The sequence below is a fragment of the Polypterus senegalus genome, chromosome 4 (assembly GCF_016835505.1).
Source record: "Polypterus senegalus isolate Bchr_013 chromosome 4, ASM1683550v1, whole genome shotgun sequence".
Lineage (NCBI taxonomy): Eukaryota > Metazoa > Chordata > Cladistia > Polypteriformes > Polypteridae > Polypterus > Polypterus senegalus.
This window is the reverse complement of record NC_053157.1, coordinates 14,714,552-14,740,783: the sequence shown is the minus strand read 5'-3', so window position 1 is coordinate 14,740,783 and position 26,232 is coordinate 14,714,552. Positions and strand designations below refer to the sequence as shown.

The 26,232-nt window shown below is 38.1% G+C and overlaps 1 protein-coding gene across 1 annotated transcript in view; it reads left to right on the top strand.

Moving 5' to 3' along the window:
- dchs2 (dachsous cadherin-related 2) overlaps window positions 1-26,232 on the top strand; it is a 128,179-nt gene that overhangs the window by 10,819 nt on the left and 91,128 nt on the right. Inside the window, exons 2-3 of the mRNA XM_039750280.1 lie at window positions 22,770-22,961; window positions 23,662-23,893. Coding sequence (XP_039606214.1) covers window positions 22,770-22,961; window positions 23,662-23,893 — 424 coding nt within the window. The remainder of the gene's footprint in view (window positions 1-22,769; window positions 22,962-23,661; window positions 23,894-26,232) is intronic.

The following is a 26,232-nucleotide window of genomic DNA, read 5'->3' as shown; positions in this document are numbered from 1 at the left end:
AACAAAGCAAAACATATTTGATAGTTTCTGCAGGTGTCATACAGTATCTCCCCTGCATTCCTTTTGGTTTTCCGAGACTAAATAAAGGTCAAGACGCATGGAGTAAAAAGCTCTAAGAAGGCAGCATGTACGTTTTCGTGTAGGCTGCTCTCTTAAGATGAATTGTGTTATTCATAATAGTTGGCTGGATTATATCCCCTGTTTATGTTAGCTTTGATCTTAGTTTGGATTTGTTCTCTGCTTTTACAGTATAATGCAACTCGTACAGTATGCTGCAGATAAAGTCCCCAGGACTTGCAGCTTTGCTTGTTTTTGGAGTCCATGCAATGCTAATATTTCAATAAAATGAGTCTATCAAGATTAAGAGGTCACAATGCACAGTTGCTTTATAGTTACCAATTTGATTTGAATTAATATGAATAATTGGTAAGAAGACGGTTTGTGTAGTGAATTTTGAAAAATATCTTTCAGCCAGGTGACGTGAAGATGAGCCCTTAACACACCATTTTCTAAGGGCACTTATCCTAGGCAGAGTCACAATTTAATTTGTGCACTACTTATACCGTTTTATGATATTTTTTTTTTTAGTGTACCAAACTGACATTCCTAGTTCTTGAGGTCAGTCCTGAACAGGGTCCCAGGGGTCTCTTGGAGTTTATCCCAGCTACCATAGGGTGCAAGGCAGGACAAATCCCGGACAGAGTGCCACTCAGGGCAAATATACATAAACACACCAAGCACACAGGTGGGCCAGTATTGGATTGCCAGTCCACCTAACCTGCGTGTCTTTGGACTGTGGGAGGAAACTGGAGCACCCGGAAGAAACCCACACAGACATGGGGAGAACATGCAAACTCCACACAGGGAGGACCCGAGGCGCAATCCCCGGCCTCCTTACTGCGTGGCAGCAGTACCATCATTGCACCATTGTGTCGCCCTAATTCTCGAGGTGTCATTATAAATATGGATTGCCATTTTAATAATGAAGTACTCATCTGATGTTTTAAGTTGTTTATAATGTGTCTTTTTATTTATTTATTTATTGTTTGTTCAGTGTCTTTGAGTTATCAGAAAGGCGCCTTGTATAAATAAAATGTATTTTTATTATTATTTCTTACCAAAATGAATACTGTATGACAAACAAAAAAAAAATAAACACAGTACAAACCCTTACAAAAAAGCCACAAATCTATGAAATGTTCATAAGATGTTTATCAGAAAGATAGAAGGCTAACATGCTTAACAAGTTTGCAAGTCAAAGACAAATTTTGCTGTTAAGCTAACAAGCTGGTTGTTTACTCAGCAGCAATTTCAAATTCTTCTTTTTGTCTTTTTCTAATTAAAAATGTAAGCTGCTGCACTTAAAACAAGCCTGGTCTGAGTTAATTAAAGTAGCTTTTCTTGCCGTTTGTTTAATTACACAGGACAAATTCACTGCTTTCTTTTTCTCAGTTATTTGCAAAATTTTCTTAAATGTGAAGACTAATATTTACGGTCTTCTGCCTCTCTGGTAAAGTCTGCCTTACAGTTCTCTGTTTACATGAAAAAAAAAGAAGACGCCCGCTGCCTCAACTACCGTAATACCTCGCATAAAGGGGCGCTACAACTGAAATGCCGTAAAGTTTAGAATAGTTGATGCTTTTATCACATTGAAATAGTGAAAGAATGTATTCAGTCATATCAGTAACATGAACCAATAACAAGTTAAGCAGTGAATACTGTAGACTGCAATTACCTTTCTTTTATATTACAATAATTTTCAAAACATAAGCAATATGTAATAATTTGATCCAATGAAAAAAAAAACATGTTTTTTATAAAAGTGAGTGGTGCTTAGAGTTTTTTTCACTGAGGGACAATTTGCTGGATTGGCAGATACCTGTATATAATGTATGAGTTTCACTTTTTGAATTGAATCACTGAAATACTGTATATACTAATGTTTAAGTTCTCCCACGTATAAGTCAGGGCTGGATTTTACCGTATAATTTCCGGTATTTTATAATGTCGTCATATAAGTTGAATGCGGAAAACTCACGCTATTGGTCCAAGAGATTACGATATGCTAACGCCCACCTGAGAGAGTCACCACGGAGCACACGGCCTTTTTTTATATGTATTGTGCCTACGTGACCACATGGTAATACCCAAACTATTCCGAAGTGACGTTTGCACTGTTTTGTGTATTTTGTATCTCACATCCTCGTACACCTTTATTGTAAGAGCATCCCTTATCTACGATCAAAAGAAAATATGAAGCTGGTTTTAAATCAAAAGTCGTTGAAGTTGTGAAAGAAACTGGTAACTGCGCTGCTACAACAAAATTCGATGTATCTGAGAAACTGATGCGAGATTGGAGGAAGCGAGAAGAAGTAAAAAAAAAAATGTAATTGTAGTATTTTTGAACGGGTGTATAAGTCAGGGTCTGATATTATGATCGATTTTTTGTGTTTCAAGACCCGACTTAATAGCAAATATATACAGTAAATTTACTTTTCAATGATATTCTAATTTATTGAGATGTACCTGTACAGCAGATCATCTAACAGAATTCTGCATTATAATTACCCTTTTTTTACTAACAAAAATACTAAAATACTAATCCACTGTTGCAACTCACATTACTAACCTTTTCACTGAAGAAAATATTAGAAAAGCCTAAATGGAGTTCTTGCTTTTCCCTCTTCTGTGTGTTTTTCTTCATCCTTACTCTTCCCAACATAATTGATTTCCTCCTTGGTTGTTCTGTTAATGCTAAGAATCAGAAAGATCCTTTTCATGTCATCTTTAGTGTTATTAATAATATTATTTTCCAGAGGCTATTTGCTATTTGTTGTTTTTGTTTTAATTGTCACTATCATGTGTTTTTTTTTTTTTACTTATCTTTAAGTAGTCATAGAAGTGTCTTTTCTTTGATCATTTCTTTTTTATCTCCTTCCTTATCATTTAAGAATATATCTCACATTTCTGTTGTCAGACTACAAGTACACTTTCTACAGAAAAGGCCAGTGGGTTTGTGAGAGGTGGAGGAATTGTATTAGCCTTTTTATGGCGATTGCCTGTGAGTGGCCCAAAAAAGGACCATTTGGCTTCTCCAGTGTCAATTATGCCACACCGTTCAGGACTTTAGCAACAACAACAACAACATTTATTTATATAGCACATTTTCATACAAACAGTAGCTCAAAGTGCTTTACATATTAAAGAATAGAAAAATGAAAGACACAATTATAAAACAAAATAAATCAACATTAATTAACATCGAATAAGAGTAAGGTTCAATGGCCAGGGGGGACAGAAAAAACAAAAACTCCAGACGGCTGGAGAAAAAATAAAATCTGTAGGGATTCCAGACCATGAGACCACCCAGTCCCCTCTGGGCATTCTACCTAACATAAATGAAACAGTCCTCTTTGGATTTAGGATTCTCACGGAAGGGCTTCATAATGATGATGGTCACGTAGACTTCTGCCTTTTAATCAGTCCATCAATGTTGGTGCATCATGAAGCTTTGAGTAGGTGGAGGTGGCGCAGGCCACCACCACAAAGAAACCGGAAAAAGAAACAGAAAAGAGAGTAGGGGTCAGTACCGATTTTAGAGCCACCATGAATAGTTATTTTGAGGAAATTGAACATATAGAGTATCAGGATTAAGTTAAATTAAGATTAAAATGAAGTTAAAGCAACAAGTTTAGCAACAATGCATGCTCCCAGCTGCTTTGTCCGTTCATCCATGCCACCCAACTCCACCTCACCTCACTCACATATCATCAGGTTGTCCGGAGCCCCCCTGTCCCTCACAGGTCCGCACCTTGAGGTCGCTTCGTAAAATGTGTACCATTGTTCCTCAACAACTTTGCATCAACACTTTTTTTTCCACTTTATTTAATGCTTTGCTTTAAGATATTTCAAATGTGCCTTTTCAGACTTAGATATAATGCAGAATTTTTAATATTTGCTTATCATTCTTAAATGTTCACTTAACCTTTATTTTCCTCTTGTTCTAACTAAAACTGGCTAGGTTACATTAAGAACAATTCTGACTCATAATATTAATATGTATGTATATTTTTTTAATATACTTTGTTAATCCCAGAGGGGAAATTTGTTTTCTCATATGACCTTTGGAGATCAGAGCCCATTTCCAGTTTTATTGGACTCCCCACAAGCGCAAATAGCATCACATATTTTAAAAAAGACAACTGCCCCTCAAAAAAAATGTTAGTCTGCTGTAATCGTAAACTAGGCAGCAAGACCTTGGTGGGCCTCAAGAGATTGTTAGTTAGCCTCAATGCATTCTTTGCACTTTTGGGCACTCCCAAGCCATCCCTTAATCCAGAGTGACAACTAGGAGGTCAACAATAAGAGATTTTATTAACAAAATAATGACCACAAGGAATGGTACTTCATAAGAATGAACACATTACAAACTATCAGTATCAATAGACAAAATCAAATCCCTTGCTGTTCTACTGGTCCTAGTCAGGGCTGTGGTGTTGGAGTCGGGAACAAATTTACAGGAGTTGGAGTTGGTGCAATTCTAAATGTAAATTGTAATATAATGTGTTCAAATTTTCAATTTCACTTGTACTAATTCAATTAAACTATTTTTATTGTAGCCTTTTGGTGAAAAATATAGTCCCTATTTTAATTTTGTAATCTTATACAGTATATAAACATATACAAGTGGAAGTGTGTTTGTCTGTCCGGCCCGGAAGTGAGAGGTGGAGTCGGGGTAAGGGCTCCACTTCCAAAGGAAACAGAAAACCCGCTTAGCCGCTAATAACACAAGCGAGGCGAGCACTTCAGCAAAATTAAACCTCAGAAGAAAGACAAAGTCGCTTAGCCTTTTACTTTTCCTCCCACCGCTAATACACGAGCGATACGAGAACATCGGCAAAGCAAATCCTCCTAGGAGAGAGATGCCCAGAGTAGTTCCTGTCAACTACTTGACATCTCTACATTTCAGTTTTTTTTCTGACGATTTCAATAGTTTCTAGGACCCTCGACCTTTTACAGCACAGGCTTACAGAGCTAGTATTTAATAAATAATATACAAAAGCCACAGCTGAATCACTACAGCCTTCAAACCCAAACTTTAAAAGGCTGTAGTGCTAAAACGTAGTCTGATGATTGATGATGGCTGTGATGAAACGCCTTGTATCTGGTATGTTGTGTGCTTTCAATCAGCGTAGTAAAACCCCACAAACCCCAAACTGAGCGGAGGCTACAGCTCTGAGACGTGTGGCAGTCCTAATCATACATGGCACCAACTGTGCTAAACCTCACAACACTGAATCTGCATTTTACATTTACTGGTCTAAGAGATTTCTTTTTGACAGGTTAAAAACTTGTCAGAAAATATTTTTCAATACCATTTTGTACAATTTGAAGGATGTAAGTCTTGTCGGAGAGAGTAAAGCTAGTTTCTGCTTTATTGTGATTTGGGTTGATTATTCTTTACTTTGATTTCTAAGTTACAGTTGTAGCTTCTCTTTGTGTTCTGTCCTATATAAAGTGGTATTAAAAGTTTGATATTTGAAAATTATCTGTAGATAAAATAGTTTATTTTGGGGAAAAGATATTAAAAGGGTTTACTTACCAAAAGCTACAAACAAAAGAAAAAGATTATCATGTGGCCGGACATGTGTGACACTGTCTGTCCGCTTGTTAGAATAAAAAGCTTTCATAGATTCAAGAGATGACATAGATACTCCCTATTTTTCTGAGAACAATGCTGTCTTTGTGGAAAAAAGACTTTGCAGGCACAGCCAATGCTTTTGGTGTTTATGTAATATGACAAATCCAATTTATGCTGTAGCATCCTCATTAAGGTCATTGTCCTCTTGCCTGGTACTGGTAGAATATGATTACAAAAAGGCTTTCACCAACTGTAAATGAGCCTTTGCACTGCTTAACTGCTTGGATGTAAAGAGGTTCATGTAATAATAATAATAATAATAACTTATAGCACAGTATCCTACATTTACATGCAACTCAAGGTGCTTTCCACAGATTAATCAACAAAAACAAAGATATACTACATTTACTTGTATTATTATCATTAATTAATACTATGATGATTTCTAATAAACGTTAAGTATACAAAATAAAAAATCAACCAGGTATTGTTAAGCAAAATGTTTCCACTGATATGCAAAACAAACCTTCACTCTTATGAGAAGCAGTTTTTCTAATTAAAATATTTATATATTAAGTTTGACAATGGACATCGGGCCCTCAGGCCACCCTCATGAAGTCTGTTTCTGATTGTTTGGTCAGCGACATTCACACCAGTGGCCTGCCTGCTGGAGGTTATTTCGTAGGCTATGGCAGTACTCATCCTGTTCCTCCTTGCCCAAAGTCCTGCTGATGGGTCAAGGACCTTCTATGGCCCTGTTCAGCTCTTCTAGAGTAATTGCCTGACTTCCGGAATCTTCTCCATGCCCTTGAGACTGTGCTGGGAGACACAGCAAACCTTCTGGCAATGGCACATATTGATGTGCCATCCTGGAGAAGTTGGACTACCTGTGCCACCTCTGTAGGGTGCAGGTATCGCCTCATGCTACCAGTAGTGACACTGACCGTAGCCAAATGCAAAATGTGTGACAAAACAGTCAGAAAAGATGAGGAGGGAAAATTGTCAATGGCCTCCCCTGTTAAACCATTCCTGTTTTCGGGGTTGTCTCATTGTTACCCCTCTAATGCACCAAAGCAGCTGAAACTGATTAACAACCCCCTCTGCTACTTAACTGACCAGATCGCTATCCCAGAGGTTTTATTGACTTTGTGCTATACTCTGATTAATAAGTGTTCCTTTAATTTTTTGAGCAGTATATTTCTGCGCTATCCATGTTAGATTAGCCATCTATCTCTGTGAAGAGGATTACTTGTGTTCTGTTTTGTGTATTGTAATCACCTCATTTTTTGACACCCATTGCACGCCTAACATACTTGGAAGGGGGTCTCTCTCTGAATTGACATTTTTTTCCTTACAAGGGTTTTTTTTGGGAGGGAGTAATTTTTTCTTGTCTTTTTAGGGAGTTGAGGCTGGGTGTTGTCAAAAGCAGAGCTTGTTAAAGCCCATTGAGTGATTTTGGGCTATCCAGGAAATAAACTGTTGTTGTTGCATACTGTATTTCATGCATGCAGAACATTCCCTGCATAGTCTTGTGTGTTATGGGTCGAAGGTCTAATTTAACAAGATTAACCCTTTGGGGAGCAGGAGATCTATCCAAACATAACTGGGTACAAGGCAGGAATTAACACTAGGCATGGTATGAGACTATGTTATGGCCCGTACCTGATCCAATAGAGGAAATTTAGAATTGCCAGTTAAAATAATCTTTGGGGATATGGGTGGAAAACAAACCCAAATGGGATACTGTGCCAGCTCCTCTCAGAGAGCTGCTTGGACCATAATTCAGACATTTTGCATCCACTACAAATGTTTGGTCTTATCCTTTTCTTTTTTAATTGTTATGAACAGGGGAAAAGGATGTCAGAAGACCTTCACCAATCTATTTATGAAGCATTCGTCTGTTCAAGTTAAAGAATCATCTTCTTCTTCTTCATCTTATCTCACCTCTATGTGTGGTTGATGAATCTTCTCCAGTTCAGTCCTGCACCTCCTCCCCAGTCAAGCCTTTTCCTTCTGTTACTTTATCCAGACACCTCTGCTTTACCTCACTTTCTCTTTCCTTGTTCTTTCGTTCCCATCACTCTTTTGCCCACATATTCCTTCTCTCTCTTCATCACATGTCCATACCATTTCAACCTCCTTTCCAGTACTTTTTTTTAGATGTCTGTCCCACTTTTGTTGTACCCTTGATTGTCTCATTTCTTATTCTGTCCTTTTTTGTGACTGTACACATCCATCTCAACATTCTCATTTCTGCCACATCCAACTTCTCCTGTGCACCCTTTATTGTCCATCTCTCAGCCGCATCCATCATTACTGGTCTTACTACTGTCGTAAAAACCTTACCTTTAACCTTCATCTTAATTCTCTGAACACACAACACTCCTGATACCTTCTTCTAATTGTTCCATCCACACTACACTCTGTGTGTTATCTCTGTGTGATTCTACATCTAAGGCTACCACCGATCCTAGATATTTAAATTTATCTACTCTTTTCAATTGCTCTCCATGCAGGCTAGCTCCTGAATCCAGGTCATCCTTAAACCTTGTGAAAGAATCCACTTGTGTTTTGTTAATGTACGACTCTATAATGTCTCATTGAAGAAATTTTTCAAAATTTAATGTTAGACTTTTCATAAAAAGATGACTGATACCCTAACTTCACCATACTAAAGCAGACCTTTAATGTTCCATACAGTATATGAAACATTCATCAGATCAAGTAAAAGAATTCACTTGTGTTCTCCTTTTCATATTGGCTTTGAGATGTACTGTATTGCTTGATATAGATTGCTTGGGCCACATGTTTTGGGCCTGCACCAAATTAGCAACATTTTGGACCAAAATCTTTAAATGCCTATCAGAGAGCCTTGGTGTCACGATCCCTCCTAACCCACTAACAGCTGTGTCTGGTGGGCTCACAGAGGGAGCTTAAAGTGGAGAAGGACAAACAAACTGTAAAAGTGTTTACTTCACTATTGGCATGTAGACTTATCTTGCTCAACTAGAAAAATCCTAACTCACCTCTGTTAAGTCAGTGGGTAACTGATGTTTGTGAAAGGCACTATATAGCGCCTGACCCGACACAGATTGAACACGGGAGGCACGTGTAAAATAAAAGGACTTTTATTTCTCTTCAGCTGGAGGGCACGTCTTCCCTGTAATCCCCCCAGCCACAACACAGTCCCAAGCACCAGTAACCACCAGTACAGCACAATCACTTTTCTCTTCCTTGGCACCACCACTCCTCCCTAGCAACCTTGTCCTCCTCCACCCGACTCTGGCCGATGAGTGGTGGTTGCTGGCTCCCTTTTATAGGTCACCTGGAAGTGCTTCAGGTGTTTGATCACCAAGATCCGGTGGCACTTCCAGGTGTGATGAATCTGTTGCCCACACGGGTTCAGGAGTCCCAAACACAGCACCCCCTGGTGGTACCTGTGGGACCCAACAGGGCTGCCCCCAACTCCAATTCCCAGGGAGCCCTGTGGGAAACTGAGGCACTACACCAGCCCAAGGGGACGGCCATCTAACGTCCAGGGGGAGGTATTGCACTGTCCAGGGCTGCTCCCCCTGAATACAGTGTGCAGGGGCGTCCCGGCTGGGCATGGACGCCAGGCGCCTGTCACATGCTATATACTATTTGAAACTGGAAAAAATCAAATTCTCACTGTGCAAAACTTTTTCCAAACCTGACAGGATCTGATCAATAACATTTTAGAATAAGCATTTAAATTGAGGAAGTGGATTCTCTCCCCTCTCTTTCTATTCTATCTGTTTTTATTTATTTATTTATTTACATATCTTTACTATTATTAAAGTGCTATTCTGCTGACCTAGCTCTCTTTCTCATGAGTTTTCAAACCAGTTTTGTTAAACTTGAATTGCATGTATGGAATGTTTTTGGATTTTAATAAAATAAAACATATTAAAAAAAATAAATGAAGCAATTCTAACATTAACATTAAACATTCTAAGACTGGCTTTTAACACCAAGTATGATTTTCAATTTAAAATGAAGAGAAAGCCTCTTTAGAATGTTTTTTGAACAAAAAAGTTTGCAGATTGTTTTTTTAATTTAACTGACAAACATAAATTGAAACAGAGGTGACTTTCTTTGGTATATTTTGAAATATATCATCTAGTAAGTATTTTTACATGAGGTTAACCTCAGTAGAGTCAGGATTACGTTAAGGTAAACAGTGTTTTCTTTTGTTAATACATGACTCCAGAGTTTCATTGAAGAGGTTTTTCAAAATTAAATGTTAGACTATACATAAAAAACAACTAAATCCCTAACTTTACTGTACTACAACATGAAACTTAAATGCTTCCACAAATGATTTACATGTAGAGGTCTGTGCTTTGGTGTACTGTATGTTGTTTACTTCCTTATAAATAAACTGTCTAAGAGGGATTTTTTTCTTCCTTTTTAATTATTTTTAAACATAGCAGAAAACAGGACTTCAATTCCTATATGTGCATTTTGGGGAACAGAGCAGTAAATTAGAAAGATACAATCATTTCCTTCATGTGTTAATAATAATACTAATTCTTCTTTACCTTTATATAGCAGTTTTCTCACTACTCAAAGAGAGCGTGGCGCCACTTTACTTGCCACCAATAGGCAGCATCCACCTGGATGATGTGACGGCAGCCATTATTGCGCCAGTCCGCCCACCACACATTAGCTGATGGTGAAAGGATGAGAGAGAGAGGCAATTAAAAATAGGGGGCCAGAATAACCAGGCCATGGTGGGCAATTTAGCCAGGACATCAGGATAGTTTACAGGACTTCCCTGATCTCTGTTGCAAGGTCAGCAGTTAGTGAAATCTATAATAATAAAAGGCAAAGCCCTCACTGACTCACTCACTCACTCACTCACTCACTCACTCATCACTAATTCTCCAACTTCCCATGTAGGTAGAAAGCTGAAATTTGGCAGGCTTATTCCTTACAGCTTACTTACAAAAGTTAAGCAGGTTTCATTTCGAAATTCTACACGTAACGGTCATAACGGTCGATAACAGTCGACAACATCCGCCATGTTGAACTTTCTTATTTATGGCCCCATCTTCACGAAATTTGGTAGGCGGCTTCCCTGCGCTAACCGAAACTGATGTACATACTTATTTCAATGGTATAACGCCACTGTCGGCCGCCATATTGAACTTTCCAACGTCACCAATTTTTAAACTTCCCGTGTAGGTAGAAGGCAGACCCCATCTTCACGAAATTTGGTAGGCGGCTTCCTTGCGCTAACCGAAACCAATGTACATACTTATTTCGGTGGTATGATGCCACTATCAGCCGCCATATTGAACTTTCTAACGTCACTAATTCTCCAACTTCCCGTGTAGGTATAAGGCTGAAATTTTGTACTTATTTCAGTGGTATGATGCCACTGTCGGCCGCCATATTGAACTTTAAATGGAAACCGATGTTGTACTTATTTCGTTGGTATGACACCACTGTCAGCCGCCATATTGAACTTTCCAACGTCACTAATTCTCCAACTTCCCGTGTAGGTAGAAGGCTGAAATTTGGCAGGCTCATTCCTTACAGCTTACTTACAAAATTTAAGCAGGTTTCATTTCGAAATTCTACGAGTAATGGTCATAACGGTCAACAACGTCCGCCATGTTGAACTTTCTTATTTATGGCCCCATCTTCTCAAAATTTGGTAGACGGCTTCCCTGCGCTAACCGAAACCAATGTACATACTTGTTTCGGTGGTATGATGCCACTGTCGGCCGCCATATTGAACTTTTCAACAGTCTTTGTTACTTATGGGCCCATCTTCAAGAAATTTGGTACACGGGTTCCCAACGCTAACTGAATCCTACTTACATACATATATACGTCCATAGCCTGCACCTCGGTCACTGTGTGAGGTGGCGTTGGGTCCCCCATCCCAACGCCTCCCACGTTGTTGGCTGCCTGCCTATATAAGGCCATCCGTCGCTCCGGTCTCTACATTCTCCATGCCCGGAGATAGAACCTACCTTTTCCATTCTCTTTGTTACATATTGCACGGCCATATCAGGCTCACTCTTGATATCTGAGGAACATTGTGTCTTATGTATTGAATGACTGGGACAGGTTCAAGGTGTGGACTGATGACGGTACGGGAGATAATTATACTACACAGGAGCACTAGAAGAGTGAAATGCTTAAGCCCTTCACCTGTGGTTCTGCATGTGAGTTGATGGCTGCTGCTGAATTGTTCGGTTGTCGCTTTCAAGTTTACTGAAATGGCCAAATATTTTACACCTTTCTAAACCGCCAATCCCTCTTAAACATCTTAGATTGACAGGTGACGATTTCAGTAGTGGATACTTTAATGTTTATGAATGTTTAAACTTTCAAAAGTTGGATGTGATTTTATCGATGAAACCGGTTGTGTGCTTACAACGCTTGACAGATGCCAAATGTGACTTCAACACAACAAATCCTGCAAATACTGTCGTCATTGAAACAAATCATAAAACTCAAACCGATTATGACAGCAGCAATCCAAGCTGTGAGATTTTAGACAAGATTACTGTTCACATGGCCAACTGTACGTTACATGCTCAAGACTAAGCTCAGCGCACAGCTTGGTCATATTACAACCAGAGGGCCGAACTGACAACGTGGTATACAAAAAGATCCTTAACAAATAATTATTGGTATATTTTCGCTCAGTTTAAAAAGGTTTAATTTTCTTCTTAATAAAAATTTTAATGCAGTACTTCGCCGCTGCGAAGCGCGGGTATTTTGCTAGTATTAGATATATGGAGGAGCATCTTGCTTTTAAGACTATATTATAGGGTTCACCCACACGCATAAAGAGAGAACTATAATATTCAGAAAGGACTACCGTATATTCTCATGGATAAAAAAGTCAGGACTTTAATTTCTCTAATTTCTGGTATTTTATAATGTTGATCGTATAAGTTGAATGTGGAAAACTCACGATCTTGGTCCAAGAGATAATAATATGCTAATGGCCACCTGAGAGAGTCACCACGGAGCACACTGCCTTTTTTTTCAATGCAACGTTCACACTGTTTTGTGTGTCTCACACCCTCGTAAACCTTTATAGTAAGAGTATCCCTTATTCTACGATGGAGCATTCAATCAAAAGAAAATATGAAGCTGGTTTTAAATTAAACATTGTTGACGTAGCGAAAGAAATCGGTAACTGCTATGCTTGTCTGAGAAACTGGTGCGAGATTGGAGGAGGCAAGAAGTTATAAAAAAAAAATTAAGTGTCGCATTTTTGAACGGGCGTATAAGTCAGGGTCTGATTTTATCATCGATTTTTCAGGTTTCAATACCGACTTATTCAGTGGGATGCAAAAGTTTGGGCAACCTTGTTAATAGTCATTATTTTCCTGTATAAATCGTTGGTTGTTATGATAAAAAATGTCAGTTAAATATATCATATAGGAGACACACACAGTGATATTTGAGAAGTGAAATGAAGTTTATTGGATTTACAGAAAGTGTGCAATAATTGTTCAAACAAAATCAGGCAGGTGCATAAATTTGGGCACCGTTGTCATTTTATTGATTCCAAAACTTTTAGAACTAATTATTGGAACTCAAATTGGCTTGTTAAGCTCAGTGACCCCTGACCTATACACACAGGTGAATTCTATAATAAGAAAGAGTATTTAAGGGGGTCAATTGTAAGTTTCCCTCCTCCTTTAATTTTCTCTGAAGAATAGCAACATGGGGGTCACAAAACAACTCTCAAGTGACCTGAAGACAAAGGTTGTTCACCATCACGGTTTAGGGAAGGATACAGAAAGCTGTCCCAGAGATTTAAGCTGTCTGTTTCCACAGTTAGGAACATATTGAGGAAATGGAAGACCACAGGCTCAGTTCAAGTTAAGGCTCGAAGTGGCAGACCAAGAAAGATTTCGGATAGACAGAAGCGACGAATGGTGAGAACAGTCAGAGTCAACCCACAGACCAGCACCAAAGACCTACAACATCATCTTGCAGCAGATGGAGTCACTGTGCATCGTTCAACCATTGGCACTTTACACAAGGAGATGCTGTATGCGAGAGTGATGCAGAGGAAGCACAAACAGAGCCACTTGAGGTCTGCTCAAGCACATTTGGACAAGGCAGCTTCATTTTGGAATAAGGTGCTGTGGACTGATGAAACTAAAATTGAGTTATTTGGGCATAACAAGGGCGTTATGCATGGAGGAAAAAGAACACAGCATTCCAAGAAAAACACCTGCTACCTACAGTAAAATATGGTGGTGGTTCCATCATGCTGTGGGGCTGTGTGGCCAGTGCAGGGACTGGGAATCTTGTCAAAGTTGAGGGATGCATGGATTCCACTCAGTATCAGCAGATTCTGGAGACCAATGTCCAGGAATCAGTGACAAAGCTGAAGCTGTGCCGGGGCTGGATCTTTCAACAAGACAACGACCCAAAACACTGCTCAAAATCCACTAAGGCATTCATGCAGAGGAACAAGTACAACGTTCTAGAATGGCCATCTCAGTCCCCAGACCTGAATATAATTGAAAATCTGTGGTGTGAGTTAAAGAGAGCTGTCCATGCTCGCAAGCCATCAAACCTGAATGAACTAGAGATGTTTTGTAAAGAGGAATTGTCCAAAATACCTTCAACCACAATCCAGACCCTCATTGGAACCTACAGGAAGCGTTTAGAGGCTGTAATTTCTGCAAAAGGTGGATCTACTAAATATTGATTTAATTTCTTTTTTGTGGTGCCCAAATTTATGCACCTGCCTGATTTTGTTTGAACAATTATTGCACACTTTCTGTAAATCCAATAAACTTCATTTCACTTCTCAAATATCACTGTGTGTGTCTCATATATGATATATTTAACTGACATTTTTTATCGTAACAACCAACGATTTATACAGGAAAATAATGACTATTAACAAGGTTGCCCAAACTTTTGCATCCCACAGTACGTGAGCATATACAATAATACATAAAACATCTAATAAGAAGGGTAAATGCTACATTTTTTTGTCAAAACAAACCTGCTTGTTCTGATAAAGGACAGAAAATCAATTTAATAACTGCAGACTGAAGCAGAAACAAGATAAATTTAAGGATTTGTATTCTGAGTTATGAACTCATAGGAAAAAATAATATTGATTATCCTGAGGTGCCACTATAACACAATACAACTTTAAAGGCTTTATGTACCAAAGTGTCTTTTATAAAAGATGCACTTGTTTTTGATCCTGGTGCATCTGTTCTAAAACGGTATGTTAGATGCTACATGTCCATAGTCTTGTTAATCCCGCTTTTGTCACCAACAAATGTGAAATATCTAAAATCTGCATTTATCTCGCCAGATCCCTTCTAATCCCTGTCTAGGCTAATTGTTATTGTCTTAGTCTATGGCTACATTTATTCCATATTCACTATATCTGTGAAGAAGCAAAATAAAGCCATGAAAGATAAGTATAAAACCAAGAAAAAAATTATATTAAATAATTAATCATGCTTCAGTAATAAACTAATGTATGTATAGTTGTATCAACTTCATTATTGACTGCTCACAAATGCACTAACTAGGAAGTACAAATTTTTCCAGTAGAAGCAGTCATCACCCCAATTAATGTTGAGATGCAGTGATTAACAGACATTTATTCAGGGGTTGTCTTTAGAAAATCCTTAGAAAAAGAATTTTTTGTCACTGATATGTGACAATGCTATATGCAAATGGAAGTACAGTAGAAAACGTCTATCTATCTATCTATCTATCTATCTATCTATCTATCTATCTATCTATCTATCTATCTATCATATAGTGCCTTTTCTCTCTATGCGTTCCCCCTGTTGTTTAACTTGGACATTCTTACTTTCCACTCTCACACATTCTGGTATCCACATGTATTATCTAACTGTTACAGTGCTAAGAGTCTTCATTAGTTTAAGAAGTCTTACTAAATTAAGCATGGCTTGTGTCAAGTATTTAATGCACTTTCCAAATAGCAGTTCACTTGCTAGATTACATTAAACACAAGATTAAGCAGTCCAGCAGCATCTTGTAAAATGATTCTTTCTCTTTTTTATTTTATTGGACTTGCTTCATGGGTTTTCTTTGGGCCAGTATACTGTAAAATCACTTGTTACAGTCTGTCTGTATTTGAGCAACCCAGCAGGCTTGTCATTATTGTGAAGGTCTTCTAGGCTGTTAATTTTTTAAAGGGATAAGGATTAGTCACTTGCAAAGTACAGATGCATCATGGACCTGTCAGAGTGAGTAACCATATGGTAGCCGGCGTGTTGGGGGTTGTGCGTACATTTGAGTGTTGTTGGTGAGTGAGTTTTACTACAAAGAGATTTCCTAAGCTTTTTGTTCATGAATTTTACTCGTCATATGGTCTTTTGGTTATGCCACCTAAATGACTCCAGGTCATGTCTACCTGTGTTTATTCATTGAAATGTGTTCCAGAAATACATTTAGGTTGAATTAACATTATGTGAACATAGCCTAAAACACACCTGGTTAGTTAGGTATACTATCAATACTGCTTATTTAACATTTAATTTGTACAGTTAACAGATCTTAGACATTCCATGATTGTAGCCTCCCTTTATTTTTATTTAACTATATGCATTTCTTACTCATCAATCCATTTTATGAACTTGCATAATCCAGTACGAAATTGTAGAGAATGGAAGCTAGTGAGTCTACAAACCACCTGGAGGTCATAGTGAGGCAGAGAATTCTACCAAAATTGAGTGCTGTTATGAACAATGCTGCACCAACACTGAGGACTTTCAGCCACCAAATTATTTAGCAGAAGTGCATCAAGAAATGTGAGGGGACTCCTTTTTACCAACGGCAATACATTTGTATAGCGCCTTACTGGGGCTAGGACTGCCAAGTCAGAAGACTTACTACACGGGGTGGTTTCTTTCCTTTTAAATTCTTTTACTTTTTTTAGTCATTCTGTTTGTTCAGACCATAGTGTGTGTATATATATATACAGTAAACAGGGGTGGGCAAAAGTAGGTTTACAATTGTTCATATACAAAAAGACTTACTGATTATGATTATTATATTAGCTTTATTAACTCAGTAGCTTTATTAACTCAAAAGAATGTCATAATGGCACAGTGCACTTACAGTAGATACAATCTCATAAGTGCTGAAATTGCTGGTCTTGTGTGCTCACATCTGTAACCTACTTTTGTCTATCTATCTATCTGTCTGTCTGTCTGTCTGTCTATCTGTCTATCTATCTATCTATCTATCTATCTATCTATCTATCTATCTATCTATCTATCTATCTATCTATCTATCTATCTATCTATCTATCTATCTATCTAGGTATTTATTTAAAGAGCTTCTGTAAAAAGCCAGATTGTCCCCTGGGGACAAATAAAGTTCTGCCTATCTAAGTGAAAGTCAGGAGACAAATCTTGACAGAATGCTCATCCGTCACAAGACACATTCACTCACACTGAACCAGAGTCACTGGTTGACCAGTGAACTCGCACAACTTTATGATATGGAAGTAAAATTAAATCCAGTGAGGAAATCTAATGCAGAAAATGGTAATAATAATAATAGTAATAATCATTTCATTTATATAGCTGCTTTTCTGAGCTAAATGTGCATATACAATATTGGATACAAATAATACCCACATAAAACACTAAATCAAGATTAACACAGGATATACAAAACAATGGAATAGATTAAGAGACAATTAACCAGAATAAAATACAAAAATACAAATACTACAAGAAAAGCCCAAACATTATTATTATTATTATTATTATTATTATTATCTTCTTATATAATACGTTAACGTGGCTGTTCATTTGTCTGTCCAGGATTTTAAATCACCTGTAGCTCTCAAACCGTTTCACCTATTGACTTGAAATTTGGTACACATATACTACGTGACTTCTACTATCCACTTTCGGGGTGATGATTGTTATTACTCTTTTTATTTTTATTTTATTTTATTTTAGAATCAACTCTCGGCAGCGCGCAGCATTTCGGCCGTGCGGCGCATGCGTATGGGCGCCGTTCTCATTCCCTACCACCTTCGCTAATCATTCCTGAGGCAGATTGAAGACTTAAGTGCCAGCTTAAGTGAAAAATTTAAGAAAATGTACTAAGAAATTGCAATACAAACTCAGACATAATCAGTTTTAACACGAAAAGATGCCAATGAAAGAAGAGAAGCAGCAGGCCTCTAGGGTGGAGAAAAGAAGAGCTGCTCAGGAAGCAGCAAGCGCATCAACCTCTGAGCAAACGAATGGTAAATGTACAGCGAAAGAGGATGAAAACTAGGAATGCTCAAGTCAAGTGTATTCACTGCACATTATTGTGCAGTACGCGGTTACTGGTATTATTATATTTATATAATTCATGATAACAAAACACAAATCATCTTGATCATCTGGACAAACTGGGTTAACTGAAAGAAAAGTTAGAATGTCAGGGTAAGTTAAATGCCTTCCTGAACAGATGCGATTTAAGTTGTTTTTTGAAAGAATGAATCAAGTCAGCTTATTTCAAAATTTAGGGAGGTCAGCTGAAGGCTCTGTCATCCATAGAGCACAGGTTAGTTTAGAGTACAAAGAGATTGTCAGAATCGGTGGACCTTAGTGGGCACACAGGAGCTCAGTGATGGAAGAGGTTTTTATAGATTTTATATTAGATTTTATATTCAATCCTGTAAGACACAGGGAGGCAGTGAATATGACGTGGGGTGGCTGTTATGTGCTCATTGAAGCGGGTCTGTGTAAGGTCTCTTGCAGCAGAGTTTTGAACAAACAGGAGCCGTAATAAAGGATTAGAAGGAGTATCTGCCGGTAGGTAGTTACAGTAGTTGAAGCAGAATGTAATAAAAGTATGAATATATTTCTCAGCATTAGAAATGGAGAGGAATGCTAGCACCATATATGTTACAGAGGTGGAAGTAAGAAACTCTCTTTAATGTGATTAGTGTGGGCAGAATAAGAAAGGAAGTAATCAGAAAAAGGGTGACTGAGAAGACGCTGATGCTCTTAAGCTGGGCTTTAGTGCCAATTGGTTTTTTTGCAGTTTGATTTTAAAGAATTATATTCCACCCAAGTTTTACTTTCATTGAGTCAAGGTGTGAGCTGAGAAACGTCTGATGAAATTTCACTTTCAACACTGCAACAGCTCCGAGTATCACCTGCAAATAAATGATAACTCAGTCCAAATCTACGAATAATATGGCCAAGGGGAAGCTATAGACACAGAACATTATGCTTGATTCGGTTTGCCCAGAGTCTGCTGTCATAAGCAAATCATTTGTTACTGGACGCAGAGCAATTTTACAACTGTGTTATGCTCTGAAACCAGACTGAAAGGGTTCCATCAGCTTATTACACGTTAAGTAACTGGTAAGTTTTTGGGGCACAAAACGCTCATGATCCTTTGGCAGGAAAGTTAAGCAAGAGATAGACGAAAAATTGTTCAGATTGTCAGCATCAAGACCAGACTTTTTTTAATATTGTTTTACAGAAGCAATTTTCTAAGTAGCTGCCACAGAGCTTGTATCAAGAGGTTTATTTATTTATTACTGTCATAACAGGTGTAATTGTGACATTAAGACAGAATTTGAGAAGTGTGGTGTGGATGGGGTCCAGTATACAAGTAGTAGACCTCAACTTGCAGATCAGGCCATTAAACAATTGAGATGAAGCTGGTGAAAATTTGGAAAAGGAACTGTACGGAGTGGGAAGACAGGGAAAAAATTAAAATGAGAATGGATTTGCATTTGACTTTTATTTTAGGTTTTTAATGTATTCACAGAAAAAGTGAAATGATTTTTCACAGTCTTCAGTGGAAGTGGTGATTGGGCCAGATTGATATTAACCACTGACAACAAAACTCTTGGATTATCATGGTCACTGTATATTATTCTGCCATTGTGTGTATTCTTGGCTGCAGTTAGTGTATCTCTATAAGCCCTTTGATGATCAGAGAAAGCCTGGACATGTACAGTGAGGCCAGGCTTACGTGACAGCCAGCTACTTTTCATAAACCGTAATGCTGAATTACACCATGAAACAGAATGCCTAAAGGTGACCTCCCTTTTTTTTAAAGGAGCTATTTTATCTGAATGGAGGGCTGAGTTATAGTTTTCAATAAGACTACCGAATGCAGATGGAATAGGGGAAGATAGAAAAAGATCAGAAACAGATCAAACAAGTATAGGGGGTTGCATATATTTTTAAGGGTTCTTAAAAAAATTAGATGTTTACAGTTAAGAGCAGGATGAGGCATCAAGACAGTGCAAAGCACTGCTTCGTGGTCAGAGAGCACTACTTCGTGGTCAGAGAGGCCCAAATCAGTGCTGTAGTGTTGCCAACCGATAATCCAGATGTGCAGAAAGGGGCAATGAGTGCAACCTCTCCCACTCCATTGACAGTAGCTGAACCAAGAACTGAACTTGGGATCCTGGAAATGTGAAGCTATGGAGCTAATTACTAGATGATTGTACTGCTGTCAGTTTAGTCAGTGCATAGTATGGACCAGTGTGGTGTTCTGCTCTGCGGTCTTCTAGGGAAGCAGCTTGAGCTCAAATGAAGCACAATGCCAGGAATAACACTGGGCAGACTGGAAGCTGTTGTGGAAAAGCGGATGGTGGCAAAATTAGATGCCATCATGAAAAGTCCCCTCCAGGAGGCGCTGTCTTGGAGTACTTATAGCCCCAGGCTCATTCCACCGTGGTGTGATAAGAAGCACCTCTTGAGTTATTTTCTGCCCACCTCTATCAGGCAGTTCAATGCATCCTCCGATTGTACACTCAAAGTTCATTTTGAAATATCTGCACAATACAAAATAATAATGACAATGTACATTGGCCAACCCAACAGAGAAATACTTTTTCGTATACAGTAGTTATACTAACGCCAGGCGCTATGATCACAAAACTCTGCCTATGTAATGAAAATGTCACAGAGAGCTGGAGCTTATCTGAACAGCATTAAGCACAAAGCAGGAAGCCATCCAAGTGCAGGGCAGACCCACATACATACAAGCACACTCATTCATACTGGGCCATCGTACTATAGATGGTAGGTTTTAAATGAAGGATTGATACATAGTAGTAAGCTGAACATGTTTATCAGATTAAAGTCAAATAACTTTACATATTTAAATATTTTATCAGTATAGGAGAACTGTAATTATAGCTTTCCGTTTTTAAAGCATTTATCAGTAAAGAAGGGGCTTTATAGTTTTCTCAATGTTAAAGACAATTGTCTTCTTACAAATTATGAAATAGCAAACAGTTTTTTGAAAATCCTTATATTATTGCGCTTGTGCCTGTTTGTGTGCGATATAAACAACAGTTGCCACAACTACTCTATCCCTCCACAACAATAGCGAGGAATCCGTGTTCCTGGCAGAGTTTTGGTCTTAGGCTTATTATCTTCAAATCTTCAGTTCGTCAATGTGACCAATTATCGACTGTGGTATTTGACTGTTTATTCAGTGCATACTTTGTTACTCACCGAAACTGCATTATGACACTACCATTTTACACCTCCTTTATCCTTCACTTCAAGGTAAGCTTCCTGATAAAATGAAAAGGCACATAAAGCCTAGCTGCAATCAACAGAAACGGTCTCACCGGCCTACATACTCAAACCAACGCACAGAAGCAGAAACATCTGCATCACACCAGACCAACCATCGATCCATCCATCCATTTTCTAACCCGCTGAATCCGAACACAGGGTCACGGGGGTCTGCTGGAGCCAATCCCAGCCAACACAGGGCACAAGGCAGGAACCAATCCTGGGCAGGGTGCCAACCCACTGCAGGACACACACAAACACACCCACACACCAAGCACACACTAGGGCCAATTTAGAATCGCAAATTCACCTAACCTGCATGTCTTTGGATTGTGGGAGGAAACCGGAGCGCCCGGAGGAAACCCACGCAGACACGGGGAGAACATGCAAACTCCATGCAGGGAGGACCCGGGAAGCGAACCCGGGTCTCCTAACTGCGAGGCAGCAGCGCTACCACTGCGCCACCGTGCTGCCCCCAGACCAACCAGCACAGGCAAAATGTCTTAAAACAACAAAGACAACGTATGACAAACCACAGAACGACATTATCAGAAGATCAGCGGCAGCAAGTCTCGCACCTTGACAGTGAACAATAAACAAATTACACACAGAACCTTTCTGAAGAGCAGCAGCAAACTGCCAGACAACAAGAAACACTAACGGAAAAACCACAGGGATTCCATAACACTGACAACTCAAAACAAGATATTCCCTTTATATTACGGTGCAGGCAATTCCTCATTCGTTTAGCATATTCTATGACTCTCACCAAGTCACAAAGGCAAACGTTTAATAACGTCAAAAGTTTATTTGCCAGGCCCTGTTTTTACCCATGGCCAGTTGTACAATACTTTTTCCAAAATTACATCAAAACTTGGGTTAAACATACAGGTACTTGCGGGTTACACACAGGGGAATATTTTCACTGACAATAACGTTTATGCAACAAATTGCATTTTCTGACAATTATCATAGACATTGGTATACTACGCTACCTGACGGCCACACTTGACACATACTGAATACGTTCTGTTAACCTGTTTATGTTACACTTTGTATTGTAAATATTCATGCTGTTATAAGTGACTATAATAACCTCCCATACTAATCATGTGACTATTCTAATATTGAGTCCTCTCACAAGTTATACTTATTAAAATTATCTCCTTTCTTACTTTAACGTGTAATGTTTTTCTCTCCCTCATCATCATTTCAGTAACGATTTTATTCTTGCGAACTTTTCGCAAGCAAGATTTGCTAGTTCTTCATTAAGTCCTGTTGCTTATACCTAACTAGATTTTTTTTGTTTTCACATTTTCTTTTTTAACTTTTTTGTAAAATGAATAATCTTACATTGTATTCCTAAATTTACCATATTCTGAATATTCCCAATTATAGAAATACCATTTAACTAGATATTTTTTATTGTAAGAAGGTAGGTTTTTAATGTGGTTTTAAGAATTAAACATAATTCTGGTATACTTGACCTGTATATTAAAATAAATAATTTGTGAAAACGTTATTTTTAACTAAAATGCCACTTTTTCTCTCTTCAGGTTGTAGCGTCTGATATGGATAATGGCAAGTTTGGAAAACTTACATTCTTTTTATATGATGGATTCACTAAGCAGGAAAAATCCTCGATGTTTAGAATTGAACCAGACACTGGGAAGGTCTGTATAGCCCAGGATATTGACAGAGAAAATGGATTGTCAAGTTTCGATGCAATTGTCAAAGCTGAAGATGGGGTAAGAAACAATTTTGAACTATATTTATAAACATATTAATGTGCAAGAATGTCCACATAAATGCCTATTACAATGTGTACCACTGGAGAGGAAAGCATTTGTGAGCCTTAGTATGCCACATTTACAGTATACACAGTCCTAAATATGACAACGTCTTTAATAGACCTGCCGTTGCTGTGTTTCAAACATTATGGTGCCCTGAAATGAGGTGACCATGTAGAAAAAGTGTTGTGTGACCAAAATGTATGCAAATAGCCTTAAATGAGTCTGCAGTGTACACTTTAATCACAATGTCTGAATTGTTTGATTTTGTAATTTTAAACTTTGAAGCAGAGGGCTAAATCAAGGTAAGCGTAAGCAATTTGTCTTTATCCAAAGCATTATGAAGAGGGGGTACTGTGAAATTAATGTTAATAATTTGGAACTTTTAAGGTGGAGTGAAGTCCTATTTAAAGGTTTTCCAGCATGAAAATTACTCTTTAACAAAAGTAATTGATTTAAACAGGACAGGTGGATTAACTTTTTATATACATTTAATATATTTTAAAATAATACTCCAAAAAAAAACTTTATGAACTTGTTTATTACATTCATGTAGCTATTTACCTGTCTAAGATTCTGAAATTTGGTGTACATTTTTCTTGTGGAATATAAAAATTGCATTATTACAGAACTGATCTCTTTTTGCCTTTTTTAATAGGGTGGATTGAGTAGCCAAGCATTTCTCCACATAGATGTGGACGATATCAATGACTGCCGACCGGAGTTCAACCCATTGATGTATGTTACAAGTGTAAGCAGCCATACACAGCCTGGAACTGAAGTTATCAATGTTATCGCTTCTGATGGAGATTCTGGGAGCTACGGTCAAGTATCTTACAAACTTGTTCCTGGAGAATGGTCATCGCTTTTCACAATTGACTCAGAAACAGGTATGAATTATGTATTATAGGTAAAGATGTACTGGGTGTAGTGCTGACCGGTAGGTAGTTTTATACTAGAACTGAAGATGCCCATGTAAATTTTGGTAAGCAGGTAAATTGAATAATTATTTTCTATACTTAAGATATAAGCTGATTATACCATTCCACTGGATTTTACATATTTTTAGATAATTTAATTTCAAATTTCCCTTACATGCATTTTCACTATCAGCTGCTTTATTGTAATAGTAGAACTTAGAAAGCCTTCATTTTGCAGATAAAGTGCTAAACGTCTTAAGGCATGACTTATTGTTATTTTATCTCTTTAATTTCCTCTAATACATAAACCTGGATTTTTTTAAATGTGCAGATGCTGGGCAGAACAACAATCTGTTGCTTTTACAGGCTTTTGCAGAGAGCTGAGTTTAATCTTTATCACAGTGAAAATTAATGATTTTCAGAAACAGCAATAAAGCGATAAGGTCCAGCCTAATTCTCAGTAGGTTTCTTAACTTTAATTGAATACAATTGGTTTATCTCTATATATTTCTTTCATGGAGAAATATATTTTGTACGTCTCTAAAAACAATGATAATACCGGCAGGTTGGCTCCTTTTATCTAACTTAACTAGTTTCAGCAGCCTAATTTTTTCTGAAGCAGTACCATACTCCTTTTGAAGCCGTGTTGTTTGTTATGGTAAAATACTAATAATGATGACATTATGTATTAGCAGACATAAAATATTTCTTCTCATTCTTAACAAAATCCAACATAAATATTCTGTCAGTATTAACTAATGAATAGCGAAACATTCATTATTCTACTAATATTGCGGACAGGCACCCCTTTTAAATTCTAAGTAGATTTTTTAACAAAACAGGCACACAAGGATGCTGAACTGAAATAACATATGTAGCCTTCCTGGCTTCTTTAAAGGTAGTGACTATTAAAAGCGGGTCAGTCAAAAGAAGCTCTGTTCTCTGGCTATTCTGGGTCCAAATGAGATGCAGATATTCAGAGGTGACGGATTCTTATAGCCCTCTGACTAGAAGGGGTGGAGTTAGTTTCCCTCAAGAGGTGTCTTCTCATTGCTGTAGAGGAAAAAAAATGATGATACTGTTAGTGATAGCAACCACTCTCACACATGTGTGACAATACTTAAAGCCTGCAGTAAATATTAGCACTCTGCTAGTGGCTTTTTTTCTTACCATGAGCAAAGTTTTTTCTTAAGATCTTTTCTTGTTGAATAAAAATGCACCAGTTTCTTAAAAAAATACATTTCAAATAATGTATATTTGCTCATGTCATTAGTACCCTGGATACATGGAAATAATTCAGTGTAATTCAAGGACATATATACTAATTTTTCTCACTTGTATGACAAAACTTGGCATTAAGCTGGTCTTCTTTGAGTGACATTTTATATATTATTTCAATTAGCTTAGCACTAAGATGCAAGACACTGGTAATACTAATTATGAACTCTGTGCAGCTGTAATTGCTTCATAGATGCCTCTATAAAAGTGGTTTTTGCAGTTTAATATACACTCACCTAAAGGATTATTAGGAACACCTATTCAATTTCTCATTAATGCAATTATCTAATCAACCAATGACATGGCATTTGCTTCAATGCATTTAGGGATGTGGTCCTGGTCAAGACAATCTCCTGAACTCCAAACTGAATGTCAGAATGGGAAAGAAAGGTGATTTAAGCAATTCTGAGCGTGGCATGGTTGTTGGTGCCAGACGGGCCGGTCTGAGTATTTCACAATCTGCTCAGTTACTGGGATTTTCACGCACAACCATTTCTAGGGTTTACAAAGAATGATGTGAAAAGGGAAAAACATCCAGTATACAGCAGTCCTGTGGGCGAAAATGACTTGTTGATGCTAGAGGTCAGAGGAGAATTGATTCAAGCTGATAGAAGAGCAACTTTGACTGAAATACCACTCGTTACAACCGAGGTATGCAGCAAAGCATTTGTGAAGCCACAACACGCACAACCTTGAGGCGGATGGGCTACAACAGCAGAAGACCCCACCGGGTACCACTCATCTCCACTACGAATAGGAAAAAGAGGCTACAATTTGCACAAGCTCACCAAAATTGGACAGTTGAAGACTGGAAAAATGTTGCCTGGTCTGATGAGTCTCGATTTCTGTTGAGACATTCAAATGGTAGAGTCAGAATTTGGCGTAAACAGAATGAGAACATGGATCCATCATGCCTTGTTACCACTGCGCAGGCTGGTGGTGGTGGTGTAATGGTGTGGGGGATGTTTTCTTGGCACACTTTAGGCCCCTTAGTGCCAATTGGGCATCGTTTAAATGCCATGGGCTACCTG